Source organism: Chiloscyllium plagiosum, chromosome 26 (assembly GCF_004010195.1).
Source record: "Chiloscyllium plagiosum isolate BGI_BamShark_2017 chromosome 26, ASM401019v2, whole genome shotgun sequence".
Lineage (NCBI taxonomy): Eukaryota > Metazoa > Chordata > Chondrichthyes > Orectolobiformes > Hemiscylliidae > Chiloscyllium > Chiloscyllium plagiosum.
Window position 1 is genome coordinate 11,734,739 of NC_057735.1, and position 19,254 is coordinate 11,753,992.

The following is a 19,254-nucleotide window of genomic DNA, read 5'->3' on the forward strand; positions in this document are numbered from 1 at the left end:
CGGTATTTTTTTTTCTTCTTTTGTTAAATTTTGGCTATTGTATATTTGATTTAATTGTATATCAATGTTTATATTTGAGAGTTTTGTTTATTTTCGTAAACTTGTAAAAATGTTAAATTTCTAATAAAAATATCTATATAAAAAAAAGTGACCAGATAATGAAAGGTAAACTTGTAAAAATGTTAAATTTCTAATAAAAATATCTATATAAAAAAAAGTGACCAGTATAATGAAAGGGGAGTGGTCAGTTGAGTAGTTCAGTTCAGAACGAGTTGGAAGTTCAACAGTGAGCTGTGTGAAACCCTTCTCTCTCTCTCTTTCTCTTGTTCTAACATCAACCTGCAAGCACCTGTTTCATTCATTTATACTGGTTTTTAAATGGGTTTGCTTAATGGGACTGTTGTGTATATTCGGAACTGCATAATTGAGTCTAGTTTGGATTGACTAAGTTTGGTAAGGATTCTTTATTCTGTTCTTTGTGGTTCATTGTGTAATTTTGTGATTTTTTTTGTCTGTCATTAACTGGTAGTCATAGAGATGTACAGCATGGAAACAGACCCTTCAGTCCAACTTGTCCATTCTGACCAGATATCCCAACCCAATCTAGTCACACCTGCCAGCACCCGGCCCATATCCCTCCAAACCCTTCCTATTCATATACCCAACCAGATGCCTTTTAAATGTTGCAATTGTACCAGCCTCTCCCATTTCCTCTGGCAGCTCATTCCATACAAGTACCACCCTTTGCGGGAAAAAGTTGCCCCTTAGGTCTCTTTTAGATCTTTCCCCTATCACCCTAAATTATACCCTCTAGTTCTGGACTCCCCCACCTCAGGGAAAAGACTTTGTCTATTGATCCTATCCATGCCCCTCATGATTTTATGAACCTCTATAAGGTCACACCTCAGCCTCCAACGCTCCATCCGATAGGAAGACCAGAATTGCATGCAATATTCCAACACTGGCCTAACCAATGTCCTGTACAGCTGCAACATGACCTCCCAACTCCTGTACTCAATACTCTGACCAATAAAGGAAAGCATACCAAACGCCTTCTTCACTATCCTATCCACCTGTGACTCCACTTTCAAGGAGCTATGAACCTGCACTCCAAGGTCTCTTTGTTCAGCAACATTCCCTAGGACCTTAGCATTAAGTGTGCAAGTCCTGTTAAGATTTGCTTTCCCACAATGCAGCACCTTGTATTATCTAAATTAAACTCCATCTGCCACTGCTCAGCCCATTGGCCCATCTGATCATGATCCCATCATAATCGGAGGTAACCTTCTTCGCTGTCCACTACACCTCCAATTTTGGTGTCATCTGCAATCTTACTAACTGCACTTTTGGATTTGAGCATATCATTTATGTAAATGATCAAAAGTAGTGGACCCACTGATCCTTGTGGCACTCCACTGGTCACAGGCCTCCAGTCTGAAAAACAACCCTCCACCATCACCCTCTGTCTTCTACCTTTGAGCCTGTTCTCCCTATATTCCATGAGATCTAACCTTGCTAATCAGTCTCCCCGGGGAACCTTGTCAAATGCCTTACTAAAGTCTATATTGATCACATTTACTGCCCTGCACTCATCAATCCTCTTTGAGTTATTTGAAGAATTAACAATCAAGTTTGTGAGACATGATTTCCCATGCACAAAGCCATGTCGACTATCCCTAATCAGTCCTTGCCTTTCCAAATACATGTACATCCTGTCCCTCAGGATTCCCTCCAACAGCTTGCCCACCACAGACGTCAACCTCACCTGTGACTATCGATGATACAAGTATCTCAGTAAGAGGCCCAGCAATCACTTCCCTAGCTTCCCACAGAGCTCTGGGGTACACCTGATCAGGTCCTGGGGATTTATCCACTTTTTTGTATTTCAAGCCATCCAGCACTTCCTCCTCTGTAATATGGACATTTTAAGATGTCACCATCTATTTCCCTACAGTCACTTATTTCCTTACCTGTTTCTGTGATGTGACCTCTCCCAAACAGGTTCCTCCAAGATTAGTTGTGAATTTCACTGTTTGTTAATTTTCCCAGACACACTCAGATGTCCAGCAATACATTAATTCAAACAACAAAGGCAGAAACCGTGCAGGTTCACTGCTCTGTCAGTAAGCAATGTGGGTTTCTTTTTCTCTCTCTCTCCTGCACTGACATCACCATGTGCTGCCTTTGTCTGTTCCTCACCTTTTTAGAAGTGCTGTTGTTTTGACTTTTTTTTTTCTCCAAAGTTCCAAAACAATGCAACAGCATATCAAACAGTAATTGCTGCTCCTGGAATTTGATGAAATCACCTCCGACAGCTAAAAAGGACCAGCTGTTAAAGCCAGAAATCTTTCCCGTCCTCCCTTGCTAACGTACTCTGGGTAATTTTCACTGTACACTTTCCAAAACAAATTGCAAAGTTATGGTCTGGGCTGCCCTGCTTAAGAATGTTTTGAGTGGTCTGGCCGGGTCCACAGCACAAGTGTTGATGGATAACTTCGATGAAGCACCTTGGGTGTTTTCACAGACATTTAAAACAAGATGTAAATGTAAGATGCTGTCAATGAGGTGTTGAAGGAATACCTCGACACAATGATAAATAGTGTGACTGTGCTGTAAGATACCCTCAAAACCGTCATGACGTTTTCCAGCTGACAGAGTGATAGAGTCATAGAGAGGTATAGCACAGTAACACCATTCCGTCCAACTCATCCATGCCGACCATATATCCTAACCTATATTTTGTGAATTAATATATTTTAAAAAGGAACACAGTCTGAAAAGTTTCCAATACATTTGATTTATTGAACAAGCAGAAGTCGGTTACTTCAATGCAAAATGCATCCATCCCCTACATACACATGTACACACACAATGAACAATTCTTTTGCCCCTCTAATGACCCACTGCCTCTTCTAAGACTTAAAAAATGCTTAACTAATTAGAAGCATTAACTAACACTCACCAGTTAAGATGAAAAGTAAACAGCCAGAATGGTCACTGCTTCTTTTTCACCCACACATGCTGCATGACCTGCTGAGTAGGTCCTGTATTTTAATTTCAGTCGAGAGTGTGGTGCTGGAAAAGCACAGCAGATTCGGCAGCATTTGAGGTGCAGGAAAAATCGACATTTCGGGCAAAAGCCCTTCATCAGGAATGAGGCTGGGAGCCTCGGGCTGAGCTGGAAGGTTGGGATTGGGGTAAGGTGGGGGGAGGGGAAATGAGGAAACTGGTGAAATCCACATTGATGCCATGGGCCGGAGGGTCCAGAGGTGGAAGATGAGGCGTTCTTCCTCCAGGCATCGGCTGGTAAGGGAGTGGCGATGGAGGAGGCCCAGGACCTTCATGTCCTTGGCGGAGTGGGAGGGGGAGTTCAAGTGTTTGGCCATGGGGAGCTGGGTTGGTTGGTGCGGGTGTCCCCGAGATGTTCTCTGAAGCATTCTGCGAATAGGCATCCTGTCTCCCCAATGTAGAGGAGACCGCATCAGGAGAAACAGCTACAGTATACAAATATATCTCTGGTGGTGGGGTTCATTTATAGTGGCGAAAATGGCAGAGGATGATGCGATGTATACGGAGGTTGGTAGGGTAGAAAGTGAGGACCTTGGGGGTTCTGTGCTTGTTGCGGTTGGAGGGGAGGGATTTGAGGGCGGTGTGGGAAGTGGATGAGATGCACTGGAAGGCATCATCAACCACATGGGAGGGGAAAGTGCAGTCTTTAAAGGAGGAGGCCATCTGGTGCGTTCTGTGGTGGAACTGGCAGAGCTTTTCTTGCACTACACTCTTGACTCTAATCTCCAGCATCTGCAGTCCTCACTTTCACCTGTATTTTAATTTGACAATTTATTTTATAATTAGTAGTCACTGGCATCTATCAATCACAATTAATTCAAAATTGCCTGTGAAATAAAAAGGATGGTGAAATGGTATTTTGGAAACCCAACATTGCCACTTCATTTGGTTATGTAAATGCATTTATCATCCAGATATGGAATGACTCTGTATCAAACACTCTCCCACCTATGATTCTATAATCATAAGATGGAATAGTGACTGGAGGGCAAGGTAATAAAACTAACAGACAAAAATAATTTGCATTGAAGTAATTCCTCGGTGTCCTTCCTCTTTATATGTGTCTTTCTGAACATAGCTGAAAATGTGTTGCTGGAAAAGTGCAGCAGGTCAGGCAGCATCCAAGGAGCAGGAGAATCGACGTTTCGGGCATGAGCCCTTCTTCAGGAATGAGGAAAGGGCTTTCCTCATTCCTGAAGAAGGGCTCATGCCCGAAACGTTGATTCTCCTGCTCCTTGGATGCTGCCTAACCTGCTGCGCTTTTCCAGCAACACATTTTCAGCTCGGATCTCCAGGATCTGCAGTCCTCACTTTCTCCTTTCTGAACATAGTTGTCTTTTGAATACAGCATCCACCCTGCAAGGTAGTTTCAATTACAGTACATTGAACCAGATCTAGTTTACGCATCATGTTAAAATCCTGACGTCCATTATAATGCATGCACAAGAATAATAGAAAGTTACCTGTACTCAATTTTTCATGGAACTGTGGACTAACATGGCAGAATTAAGCTAGTGTGTAAGTGAGGTATTTTCATGCAATTAATCTAACAGTCGAAATAGAACTGAATGATTTTTTACATTATTCATAGATGCAAACTTTATTTTAATGTCCCAAAGAGCTTCAAGGACCTTTGGATAAAAGTGAGGTATTGCATTTTGGTAATACAAACAAGGATAAGACTTATACAATTAATGGTAGGATCCTGGGTAATGTAGAACAGAGATCTGGGGTTTCAGGTATATAATTCTTTGAAATTTGTATCACAGGTAGACAGGGTGGTTAAGATGGCATTTAGCACATTGGCCTTTATTGCTCAGAACACTTAATATGGGAGTTGCAACATCAAATTGAGGTTATACAGGATGTTGGTAAGGCCTCTTCTGGAGTACTGTGTACCAGTTCTGGTCACCCTGCTATAGGAAGGGCATTATTAAACTGGAGAGAGTTCAGAAAAGATTTACCAGGAGGTTGCCAGGAATGGAGGGTTTGAGATATAAAAAATAGACTGGAAAGACTGCTACATTGAGGGTTAAGGGGTCACCTTTACTGAGGTTTTATAAAATCATGAGGGTCTTTTCCTGAGAGTGGAGGAGTTCAAAACTCGGGGGTATATTTTTAAGGTGAGAGGAGAAAGCTTTAAAAAGGACATGTGGGGCAGGTTTTATTCTATAGTGTAGTCCCTGCATGGAATGAACTACCATAGGGAGTGGTGGATTGCAGGTACTGTTACAACATTTGAAAGACATTTAGATAAGTTCATGAATTGAAAAGGATATGGTCCAAACCCAGGCAGTGGGACTAGTTTAGTTTGTAAACATGTTCGACATGGTTGGACTTTGAATGGTCTGTTTCCAGTGACTCTGACTCTACCACTGGTGAATCCTTTCTCAGCCATTTGATGGGAAGGTAGCAACCAATAAGGGCCATAAACTTTCATTTCTGCCACCTCCAGCAAGATGCCACCACAGACACCTATTTCCTCCCATTCCTTGCTGGCCTTCCATAGGGACTGTTCCCTTCTGGACACCCTGGTCTATTCCCAGCACCTCATTGCAACTTCCCCTACAATGGCAGAAGATGTAACACCTGTCCATTTACCTCCTCCTTCCTCAGTATACAAGGCTTCATACACACCTTCCAAGTGAAGCAGTGATTTACCTGCACTCAAAGTTTGTGCGAAGATTTGTAGCTCGGGTGCTCGTTGTTGTGGTTCTGTTCGCCGAGCTGGAAGTTTTTGTTGCAAACGTTTCGTCCCATGGCTAGGCGACATCAGTGCTTGGGAGCCTCCTGCGAAGCGCTTCTTTCCCAACACACTATCATAGGGCAAGCCAGACAGAGAACAGCCAGGGAATTCCTAGAGGCATGGCATTCATCCACAAACTCCATCAACAAACACATCGACCTGGACCCAATATACCAACCACTACAGCGGACAGCTGAAACTGACAACCGGAAGCGGCAGGGACAGAGCACTATAAACACCGGAGGAAACATCAAAGAAGCGCTTCGCAGGAGGCTCCCAAGCACTGATGATGTTGCCTAGCCAGGGGACGAAACGTTTGCAACAAAAACTTCCAGCTCGGCGAACAGAACCACTTTACGCAATCTAGTCTACAGCACATATTTGCTGCTCACAATGTGGTCTCCTCTATAATCGGGATGACAAATGTAGACTGGGTGACTGCTTTGTGGAACACCTATTTTCTGTCCCCAAAAGTGACCCCAAACTTCAAGTTGCTTGTCACTTCAACACACCACCATGTTCTCTGATATTTATCTCGGCCTTGCTGCAATGCTCCAGCAAGGCTCAGTGCAACCTGGAAGAACAAGATCACATTTTCTGCTTGGGGACTCTGCAGTCTTCAGGACTCAAAATATAGAGTTCCATGATGTTTAGGCCTGAGCAACTTCTTCCATATCATCACACGGGCTGCCTTCAGAACTATCAAGCCATTCTCACCTACTTATGTTTCGCATTAGCAGCTTTTCTTTCTCCCCTGCCCACCATTATCCATCCCTTAATCTGCCTGACTGTCCTTCTCTCCCTCTGAACTCCATCTCTACCTATCACTTACTTCTTTAGCATCCCACCCTCATCTTCAGCATATATACCTCTTCCAGCCACTACGAGTTCAGAAGAAGCATCGCTGAACTTGAAACATTTTCTCCCCGGATGCTGCCAGACTGGAGTTTCTCCAGCAATTTGTGATTTTATTGAAGCCAACTAAACAATAGTTTCTTTACAAAATTGGAGTTGTTTTGTGATAAATACACGAGAATCAACAGATGTGCAACTCTCATTTTGTTATACAATTACTCTTCAAAACACCAGAATATTTGAACAATTCTTTAATGCAATACTTCAGCATAATTACATTTTCCAGCAGTCTCAATTAACAGAACAAGCATTCGCATTACAGTGCAAAATTGGCATTAACATACTCAAACAACAGATGATATCCTGCAGATCAAACAAATTACAGAAATCCTCATTTACCATACCTTACAGAGCAGTCAAATACCATTCCTTTTTAATCATTCATTCAAGAATGCAGGTATTGCTGGCAAAACTGACCAAACCTATTTAGTAAGACTATGGCAGTTGTGGTTTTCTCAGTAAAACAGCGAATTAGATTGATACAAGTAAGTGGTTTGGTAGACCATCTCAGAGAGCAATTGTGAGCCAATTATATTGGGATAACAGGCAATGCAAGGAAGGTAGGCTTTCTTCCCCAAAATGGAGTAACCAATTCAGATTTTTAAAAACCTTCCATTGTGGGACTTGGACTCAATTCTCGGATTAGTAATCCAGTACCATTATGCAATGTCCTAAAATCTTTTGCTTTTAGGCTAATGTTTGGAAAATTAAGTGTTTCCCGTTTGTTTAGATCTGCTATGAAAAATGATTAGCAAGACTGAATGTTTCAATCAGAGGTCAAGGCAGTTTTCCATTGTTGGACTGCACATGGTTTAAAGTTCTAGCGATCTTTGCATGCATTTTGCAGACAGATCTCAGTAACAGTTTACACAGGCATGGGTCCATAACAGTGGATTTATCATAATGCTGTGTCTCCATTTTCTGGCTGCAGGCATGAAATCCTAATGTGCAATGCACTAGGAGGAAAATGTATGCTGGTCACATAGTTACAAGTCCATCACAATCTCTATCATCATTATCTTGTTTTAAAACAGCTTTCAAAGACCATCAAATCCTCTGCAGATGCTTTCCTAATTTTTGTGAATTTGGTTTGATGATATGGCAAATCATAATTTTAAAAGTGCTTTTCGGTCACATTTGGTCTAAATAGTTATTTTTCAGTGAAATCCAGCATTTTAGACAAACTATTGTCAAACATCTAGCAACAGATGAAAATTACATAGTAATCTTTAAACCAATAGTAAATAAAAATGTAGCAAAATACAGGCCAAAAGACACCAAGGTGTGTTTGTCATGGATGGAACAGCTAATACATAGCATCAGTGTTTCAGATTTGAGTTACTATTCTTGTGCAGTGAAGTACATGGTTTACTGTTGTGTACAAATAAAACAGTACCAAGGTGAAAACTTAGGCCAGTATTTTGCAATTTAAAAAACAATACTTCCTATAAAGTAACCACACGAGTGTTGGTATCACTACAAGTCTCTTTTTCCATGATATAACCTATTTCTCACAAATTCTGCAGACATATTAAAAACTGCTGGCAATACCCGTGACCCAAATGTAACACCAACATCACAAATTACTTGGACAGAAATTCAATAACTACAGTTTTAACAAATGGATCTTGGACCACAATTGTGACACATTAAAATACCTCCTGTACTAGGGAGGTTACATATGGGTGCAAACAATAAAAGCACATTAATAAAACATTTCATCTACCCTCTTAACTATTCTAGGCTTCCATTACAGCCCAAAACAATTCTCGCAATGCTCCATATATAATGATTTACAGTAGTACTCCTCAATAGTGGAGAAGGTAGTTCCATACAATTTAAGTAACACTGCATTTTAAATAATGCCTCTACCCCAATGATCTCTTACTACTGCAACCACTATCATAGCTTCAGAAGGATCAAATATTTACAACTGCTGATAAATTCAGCATTTTTTCAAGGATTCCATTAACATTGCAACTTCGTAGAAAGGCCAATCAGAAATAAAACATTGGCACAGCAACAGTGTAACTTTGTGGTGGTACTTTCACTTCTAACCTCACCCTCTGCAGATAGTGATCCACAAAAACGGCAATAATCTGCAGACATACCCTTTTTTTCCTGGTGTCAGTTATACAGCCTGTTCTTTTAATAATTACCAAATGGAAATGTGGTAAGGAGGATCTGAGATCCAATTCACTGGACTGACAATGGGGTTTAAAGAGGAAACCAAATCAGTCTTCTATGCTAAAACCAGTTTATGTTTAACATTTATCACAATCAGAAATAAAACTTTAAACATGGCCTTACTATACAAAACAGTATTTTGCTGAAATTGTATTTTCACTTCATAAGAAAAATTCTCTCCTTGATCAAACTCAGGTTATCATTTAACCAAGTCAACTCACTATTCACTTGTAATAACTAGGTAACAAAAATCAGTGATGTACAAAACAAAACTTGATAAATATTACAGTCCTTGAAATAACAATATTAATTTTAACTGAATGGACTTATGTCAGTTTCATGACCCGCAAAACATTACTCTTCACTGACTTCAGCATTGTCTGAAACTGAACAGGATTTAATACAATTATTAAATTAAAATCCGAAAGAACTGTGGATGCTGTAAATCAAAAACACAGAAGTTGCTGGAAAGGCTCAGCAGGTTTGTCAGCATTTGTGGAGAGAGATTTCTCTTCACAGATGCTGCCAGACTTATTAAGCTTTTCCAGCAACTTCTGTTTTTGTTTAAAACTGTTACCCTGGCCCTATGGATTTTCTGAGAAGCAGTGTGCACTGAAATTGTCCAAAAGAGTCAAGAACCAGCAATTAAAATCAGACTCAGAATTCTAATGAATCCAAGCAATCAAAAGTCAGTAGGATTTTAAAAGCTATGGTTTAGTTAATGAGAACAGATGAATAAACCATAGTATCAGCTGTATAAGTCAGATTTGTTGTCCACCTATGCATTGTTCCGACAGGTAGGTTATATTCTGATCAAGTGTTTGCAATAATCGTATGGTTTCATTTAGCATTTTTATATTCAAGAGAAATACCATTCAAAAGCATCACTACCACTTAATTTACAGTGGAGTATAAATTATGGCTTATCTCCAGTTAATTAGTGACGCTTATCAAGACTGGAGCAGCCATGTCTGATATTTAGCTGAACTTCAGGTAAATAGTAAAAGAATAGCATGCTTACAAAGCCACAGAAAAATTCACACAAATCCAATGTCAAAGACAACACCAATGATAAAGATAAAATGAGTATTTACAGTCTTGATAAAAATTCTAAACTCATGTTAACCTCCTAAATTATTCTTAGCAAATTTTTTAAAAAGCTGATCATTGGTTCCTTTTAAAAAAATGTTTTAAAAGGTAGTTTCCCTGCTGTACAGACTCACATTTATAGTACCACACTTCTCCAATCTTTTTTAAACTAGATATAATTTGTACTATAAAAATGTAAGTTATTTCTATTACAGTTTCATCTTCCAACATGGTGAACTACTTCGTAACTGACTTTCAACTGGAGTCTCTCATTTGGAAGCAAATGCTACAAGCAACATTGTACAGTAAGTAACACTTTTTTTTTGTCATGAGGTCGCTAGCCATACTGGCTAGTGTACAAAGTGAATGTACTGCTCCGCTTTGAATGCTTGCTTGAACTTTTATGCTCACCTAAAAGAGATGGAAGGCCCTCTGCTAAACATCTCCTCCTGAAAGCTGCACCACTAACATGCAGCACTCTATTCATAATCCACTGATCGGTCATACCATGCCAAATTCCTGGAAGGGGCCTTCTTGTCACAACAGAGTGCTTTTAAATGAACCAAGCTGAATCTCTCATAATTATAATAAAGGTAAAGTCATCATTGTTCCAGAGAACCAGTGAGTTGCTCTGTTGTTGTACAAAGATGATCGGTGGTGAATTTAACTGGCGGATCAGGATGCCTCAGCCAAGGGGTGAGGTTAAGAACATGGGACCTTCATGGTGACCTCAGCCGATACAGGAATTGATGTTGCCCTGCATCACAAACTAACTGATCCAAAGAGATTTGCTGATAATGGACAGCCTTGCCAAAAAGGGCATGATTCACCATGTCATTAACTATGTACATTTTATAAAGAATATGGTATAATACAGAGAGAATTTAACTCTCTAAAATATCTATGCCAATACACAGAACTGCGAAAGACAACAGCATTATGCAAATCTGCATTAAATTAATAAAATAATTTCTACTTTCTGTTCATGCCTACCATTCTTTGCAAATAATTCCTGTTTCCAACTATTCATCTACCTTTCCCTTATGAAAACATTGCCTCTTGTGACTGGGGTATTTTTCCAAATGGTAGGAGGTGTTCTGTTACCTTGGTTAAGTGGTCATTATTTATACTTCAACACTGGATTTTGGAAACAATAGAGGGAAAAATAGAGAGTAGTGGCCAAAAATCAGTCTGTGCTCTGATCAATTTTCCCCTCACTCAAGAAACACACAAATGCAATGCTGGTGGCAGGGTATCATGGCAAAGCCATCAAGAAAAAAAGAATTCCCTTGCTAGACCAAAGGGTTCTACAATTATAATGCCCTTACAGTTGTTCCATCCTTGCAGACTTGGGAGTGAATTTGCAGCATTTCCCATCTATACGGTTTTTGAGGCAGTAGTAACCATAGAAAGAATTTTCACAACTTTCTTTGACCAGGATGTGGGTTTCACTGGTTTAGCAGCATTTGTTGTCCAATAATGAAATTAAACTTATGATATCGTACAATTTTCATTTGCCTTCATTTTTTCTTCTACCAGCAATGGCAATTTTCTTCCAAGTATTATTTATAATTATAATAATATTATTATTATTATTAATAGATGGTCAGGCATTTAGATTAGCATACAAAAATCATTTACTCTCTATTATAGCAGAATTTGTACATTTTACAATATAGGCTTAATTTCTTTCAGAGCTGAATGTATGCTGTTCAGACTCTCAATGCTGACTGGAGCTGAAAATCAGTGTTCGTCTTTTAGCTTGATTGCCATATCTGCCTTCAAAAGGAATCCACCATTTAAGAAACTACTCAATGAATTAAGTCTTACCTAAATGCAATCTGAACGGAATCACATATTGACTGAAAGATCTAGAAAAGCTACCGATAGAAATAAAAGCTAAGTGCTGGAAATCTAACATCTAAACAAAATTAAAATTTACAAAATACAGGTTTACACTCAATACTTTAAATATTACCAATGTATTCATCTGATTTTAATCTAGAAAAGCTAATTTTACTAATCTGTTGACTAAAAACATGATGAGTGCTATAATTGAAGAATTATTATATTGGATAATATTGTAAATCAGCTCTTTTAGCTTTTTAAAAGTTTTTCCATTATGTTGCAAAACTAGCTGGACTACCAATTGAACAGACATTTTCTAACAATTGGGTCTGATCAAGAAAGTATAATAAAACAGTGACACTTAAAAAAACACATTATATTTAATGTTATAGATATAGGTGATTTTACATAATGGATTTAAACAATTGACTAGAATGGGAACTTCTTCCAGTGAAAAGGCTTACAGCCTGTATGAGAACAGCCTGCAGATCAATTAGCAACACTGTTTATTCTGCTTTGCATCAAAAAGGCTTAAAAATAATATCAAATGTACAAATGAAGTAAAATTCTGGTCAGTTGATTGGAATATTTCCTTAAAACCAAGAAGTACTGCCAGAATCTGACAAGTCCCAGCTCAAAAGGCATCATCAGAATGAAGTTATGCAAAAAAAAAATTTCCTTGCGTTTTTGAAATGTTTAATTTGTGTTGAGTGTATTACAATCAGTCTCTGCCTCCTCTATAAACCTCAAAACATGTGAATATTGGACACCAGACATACCCAGGCTTTTATAAGAAATCACTCCCAATATTTAAGACCAGGATTAAAATTGACTGAAGGCTTGTAAAATTTGTTACTTAACAGCAGGGCTGTCAGAGGCATGCAAATACAAGGTGCCAATGCGGATTTAAAAAAAAAAAATCTTACAGTAATCTATTTCATATTTTCCTATTACAGATTGGTTTCAGAACAGCTCCATAGAAACTGAGGAAAGTGTGTCTGTTGCTCAAACAGTGTGGGGCACTTGAAGAGGGGAACAGAGTTTAATTTTTTTCACTTGTCCTGCATCCGATACATTTAATCTAACAAAGTTTAGACAATATTTAAAGGGATCGTACAAAGTTCAGTCAGTGTAGAAGAGCTGCTGACATAGTTCAGATGGACAAAAATGTCAATGTTTAGCTAAGAATGCTATAGCACAGGCAGATTATTGAGGCCATTAAGTCCATGCCAACCCTTATCTGCACCCCATATGAGCCACCGAAACTCTCTTCTGCTCTGCTGCCTATTTTTTTCTGACAAATGAGTATATATATTAGGTCATACTGATGAATAAATTGCTTTGGGGTAATTGCTAGGGATATGCAACAATCAAACAAAGACGGTTTTTTTAACCAACACTGGCCTAAGATTAACCGCTGGCTAATCATAAAACAAGACTACATCACCAGTATCAGATACCTGACTGAATTGCTGTTTATACACTGAATAATCCTGGACTTACACTGCACACTATGTTTCATGTTGCAGTAATCTCCTGTTGGCTACCTTCTAGAAATCCCACATATCCCTCAAATAGAATCAAACCTTGTGCTTTTAAGTAACAAGTCACGTTATAAAGGCGCTGATGTAAAATTGATTTGCGTTAGGGTGCAACCAGCAAATAGTGATGTAGGCATTACAAGGCTGAAACAAGCAAGACATCCAGTTGTACAAATCACAAATAACTGAAATTCAATTTGTTCATAAAATCCTGTTATCCCACACCAAAATAGTCTCAGTTGGTGAACATTATTTACTATATTTTAAAAACAAATTACATTAGTAAAAACTAATTAGTAAAAAAAGTCAACAAAAATGTAAAAAATTGTGAAACATTCATCATGCGACAGATTCAGACGAAATGCAAACATGGAGGCAATTATTTAATTGGCCTGTAGAGCAGTTTGAGGAGATCTATGAAAGATGTCTGTAATAGAAGCAGTAAAAGATTCAGGTAAGCAGCATATGGATGTAAATAATATTGAAGGGTTCTATAACCTGTATAACAAAACAAAAGCATCAATAATTGAATCCATCCACCCAAGAGTTCAGGTAGGTATTTTGCTTTCAGTGGTAACAATTGGCTCTTTGGGCCTAACTATTATTTCGTGCTGGGTTTCCCCCTCTTATTTTAGTCATATGACTGGATTTCACTAACAAACAAAATACAGCCTTGCAAAAGGATGGGACTGCACATTACAAAGTAAACACTATATAATATGTATGTCTTTACAATAAGTCTGTAGGGAGCCAAAGCAAATGTTAAAAAGTTTCATTGAACAGTTGGATTTAAAAACAAATAGCAACTAGATGAAGATTAGTTCACGACTTTTCTCCACACTTAAAGCTGGATATTCCTTCTGAAAAATCTCCAGCTCCAGTCAAACAATTAGTTCTCTAACACTAGTTCTCTGAACAGCAAACATGGTGTCCATGCACAACTGCTGTCTGAATTTCATTTCCACGAGCAGTTGAAACAAAATTACTACTTAACAAGGCCAGAAGTGCTCTTTTGGCAAGAGGATGGAGCTTTTCACTGCTAAATGCAACATTATCATGATATGCATTCTAAGGAACAGTTAAGCAGATGTGGGTTTATTAAACATGTACACCAGCATTTAACAGAAAATTAGCGGTGTGACAGCAATATGTTATCATGCAGCAATTAGGCAGTGATTCTTAGTCCTGTTTCCCTTACTTCAGTCAATAATTATCAACTGTATAAGCAGCATCCCATTTTAAATTTGCCTACACCTTCTAGAATGAAGCTGTTAGCATTTGCCTTCTGCAAGGTTAACAGAAAGCAGAATACTAGGCTCAAATGCTGAGCAAATGCATAAATAGCAATTTAATCAAAGCTTTATCATCAATACTAAGCAAAGTGTCAGCAGATTTAGAAAAGCCCACAGATAGCTCAACTTCAATTTACAAATGAATTGATAAGCAAAAAAATTGAGCTCAACTTTTTTTTTTAAAAAAAGGTGCATTATTTAACACAAATATTGCAAGTCACAATTCATCACATGCAATATATTTAGGGCAACTAAAGCTAGACAAGATGAAATTCAAAGTACAACTTAAGATTGGTTCATAAATTCAGAATGTCCCAAAAAGCTTTACAGCTTTTGGATTACTTCTTAACTTTAATCATTGTTATTTTGTGGGCAAATGAAACAGTAAATTGACCATGGCCAAATTCACCAGTTAATCTGTTTCTAGTGACGCAGGGTGAGAGTTAATTATTGATCAGCATGTGTGGGGATGGGGAAACAACCTTGCACTTCTTTTACGTCCATCTGTTAATAAAACAAAAAAATAAAATCAGTTTAACAGCTCACCTAAGAAATAACATATCTGACAATACAGCAATACTGCATTGAACGGTCCTTGTAAATACTGAGCTTCTAATCCCTGGAACCAGGATTAAACTCAACATTTTTACTTCGACCTGGGGACACTAACAATCCTGCAATTACCATCAGGCTGATGACAGTTGGAAAAAGTAAAACAGATTGTTCAGAATGCCCATTCAGACCCCAAATTAAACAACAAACATGTATAATTTGGATGTTTACTGAACTTCCATCAGTTAATCAAATCTACTTCATTTTTAAACATCCTAGTCACACCATGCTTATGGAATACCTAACATACTAAATGGTTATTGTGTAATTTTAAAAAAAAAGAAAATTGAGACAGAGCCTCAATTTTAATGGTGACAAAGATGGGTGTCCACAAAGGCAAGTGGGTGGCCACCATAGCACCTCTTGGAATGCAGGGAGGTAGAACCTTTGAGAATAAACCAAACAAATGCTCACAGTCATACTCACATCAGAAGCAACATGTTGAACTCGTTACTCCCTCACCATGGACAACTCTGACACCCAAGTCATCCAAAAGGTCAGGCCAACTAAAAAGTAATCTAAAAGAACAGGCAGCTAGATTTAAATAACTCGCACATTGTTGTAAAACAAGCATAATGAAAGGTAGAATTTGTGTGTATGCTAGAAGGTAAAGTTTTCCAACTCTTCTCAATGCTCCTAGTAATAATAATAATTTGTAGCAATAACACAGTGGGGTAAACAGTGCTAGATGCACTAGCATTCTATAGGTGTCCAGTTTACAATGGTTGTTAACAACTCTGGCCTGCCATGCGCAGGCTTTCATACCCAAAATGTAAGAGCGGCTTATCGTGATTCAGATACTGGTGTCATATTTATGGAATCATTCTCCAATTGTTCTGCAGTAATCAATGCCTGTGTAATCAAGTTCAGCTCTTCACACAGCGTTTCATGACGGTAGGCAACCCGAATATCTGGGACGTTAGTGCGACGGATATCGTTACCCTCTATGCTCTCCTTTTGATAGTGTGGTCCTAGCCAGTAGCCCTTTACCTGAAATGGGAAAAAACAAATACTGTTTTAAAGAAACGGTTGTTGTTAAAGAAATAGTTGTTGTAAATGCAGCATTCAAAAAAAATTTTGTGACAACGCTGGCCTCCACAGAGAAGTGATGTGGGGTTGCCACCGGTCCAACATGCAGATGAGATCCTGGTTGCACATATAAAATCTTTCCCCTGGGTTCACACATGAAACATGAACAATGGGATTGAACTGCTGTAGTCTTGTCCAACTGTATTCAGCACAAGCCATCTCTCGTACAAGTAAGATGCCTACACTCGCCCCAAGGTTATTTATTCCGAAATGTGGTGGCCCTTAATACTAACAAATTACAAGCATACTAATCATTGACTCTGACTGAAAATACTGGTTACTGATTATTATTATGCCCTGTACCAATTAGGTTTTAGACAATTTTGTATTAGAGTCATAGAGATGTACAGCATGGAAACAGACCTTTCGGTCCAACCTGTCCATGCCGACCAGATATCCCAACCCAATCTAGTCTCACCTGCCAGCACCCGGCCCAATATCCCTCGAAACCCTTCCTATTCATGTACCCATCCAAATGCCTCTTAAATGTTGCGATTGTACCAGCCTCCACCACTTCCTCTGGCAGCTCATTCCATACATGTACCACCCTCTGCTTGAAAAGGTTGCCCCTTAGGTCTCTTTTATATCTTTCCCCTCTCACCCTAAACCTATGCCCTCTAGTTCTGGACTCCCTGAGCCCAGAGAAAAGACTTTGTCTATTTATCCTATCCATGCCCCTCAATTTTGTAAACCTCTATAAGGTCACCCCTCAGCCTCCAACACTCCTGGGAAAACAGCCCCAGCCTGTTCAGCCTCTCCCTGTAGCTCAGATCCTCCAACCCTGGCAACATCCTTGTAAATCTTTTCTGAATCCTTTCAAGTTTCACAACATCTTTCCAATAGGAAGGAGACCAGAATTGCACGCAATATTCCAACAGTGGCCTCACCAATGTCCTGTACAGCCGCAACATGACCTCCCAACTCCTGTACTCAATACTCTGACCAATAAAGGAAAGCATACCAAACGCCTTCTTCACTATCCTATCTACCTGCGACTCCACTTTCAAGGAGCTATGAACCTGCACTCCAAGGTCTCTTTGTTCAGCAACACTCCCTAGGACCTTACCATTGGTATTGGTATTTGCAAAGTATTTTAAAGGATTAAGGGAAATAATCGAACAGACATCACAATGGGACCATATCCCATGTAAGTCAAGCTCTCAGGAAAATTCCAAGATAATTATTAGAAAATGTTATCAACAAAGCTACAATCTCAGAAATAATGAGTGCTGCAGAAATAGTCAATTCAACCCAAATTACCAAAAAAAAAAGTGCCAAGGGTTTTAAACACAAGAATTTGAAGCTAACAAATCAATAATTGTTATCACTACAAACATTTTGTTCCTCTAAAGTTGAATCGATCTGTCAAATATTTTGGAAATCCTGCAATTACCCAGTAATTATCCATTTTTATTACAAATAATTTTGCTAGTAAACTTCAACAAGTATGAGATATGAGAAATAAAAACTGTTGCAAAGAATTGTAGAGTTGTGTGAAAGGAAGCAACTGCTTTACAGGAACAGAGTTATTTTTTTACATGCTGAAGCTATTGCATTTAGATGACCATATGTGACCAATTCAAATGTTTGCAACTTTGGTCAGATCCACAGCAACACTGAAGAGACAACCATTTTCAGAAATGGCAAACCTTCTTTATTTGGGACGCAAAGAGTCAGAAACCAGTTGTGCTCTGTAGAAATTGCTGAAGTAAAAGTGAGCAGCAATAGATTAATTTTCTGCTTCATTAAAAAACAATGTTTTATTCCTCCTTACTGCTGCCACTTGGATGGGTCTTCTGAGCTGGAAGCTCTCAAAATGAATTTGAAATAGGTCCAAGGAAATAAAATAATCCCAGCCATGACCCTTGTCTCCAAAAACAATATAGTTTCACTTCTCCCATCCCCACCTTCCTTATATCAAGTCCAGTGCACTACAGTGACAAATTTAAATGGACATCATTCTGCATCAGTGACATCAGCCTCTGTATTCTTGGTAAAATATTTCCAAACTAAACAAAGAAAACCATTTTTCTAAGCACACAAATCCTTTCCACTTTAAAATAAATGATTCCACAGGTAGAATTATATGAAAAGAGATTTCTATGTATCTGCCATCTATCTCACTCTGTGGTCAGCTGACATAAAACTGAAGGAGACAGTGAGGACTGCAGATGCTAGAGATCAGAGTTGAGAGTATGATGCTGGAAAAGCACAGCAGGGCAGGCAGCATCAGAGGAGCAGGAGAATCAAAGTTTTGGGCAAAAGCCCTTCATCAGGAAAGCCCTTCCTGCTGAAGGGCTTTTGCCCAAAACTTTGATTCTCCTGCTCCATGGATGCTGCCTGGCCTGCTGTGCTTTTCAAGCATCATACTCTTGACACTGACATAAAACTAAAGTCACATTAGGCTACTATTAAAATTATTGCTTTATTAACAACATGGAGTGCCTCACTTCCTACATACCCCATATATGCTTGAGTAATAGTCAAATTTTACTGACTAAGTTTTAAGGTTAAATTTATGGGGCCGACTATTACATGGGATACTATTTTTGGGGGGCTGAAATTCATGCCCATCAAAATTCATACCATATCATTAGCAGAAGCCCAACTGATCTCTAAACGAATATAGAAAGAAACTACAATGAATTATGGTAATTCTAAAAAACCCACTGGAACACAACAGCCAGCACACTGACTCAAATGTTGATTTGTTATCTGTGAAGAATTAGGGTTGACTTTTACACGAGATATTTAGAAAATTCCAGCTTATTTGGCCAAAAACAGGGGGTCAACCTTTACATGAGATCGACTATTACTCGAATATATATGATATTTTACTTAAAAAGCCTCAGCAAGAACACAAAGA

The 19,254-nt window shown here is 38.8% G+C and overlaps 1 protein-coding gene across 5 annotated transcripts in view; it reads right to left on the reverse strand.

The window, feature by feature from the left end:
- Positions 1-13,843: 13,843 nt before the first annotated feature.
- Positions 13,844-19,254, reverse strand: part of LOC122563090 (AMP deaminase 2-like) — a 179,357-nt gene continuing 173,946 nt past the window's right edge. For 4 of the 5 annotated variants that reach the window (XM_043716506.1, XM_043716505.1, XM_043716503.1 and 1 more), the window contains one exon: positions 13,844-16,289. In XM_043716506.1, coding sequence (XP_043572441.1) covers positions 16,083-16,289 — 207 coding nt within the window. In that variant the 3' untranslated portion in view covers positions 13,844-16,082. The remainder of the gene's footprint in view (positions 16,290-19,254) is intronic. The other variant, XR_006315480.1, reaches the window with a different exon arrangement.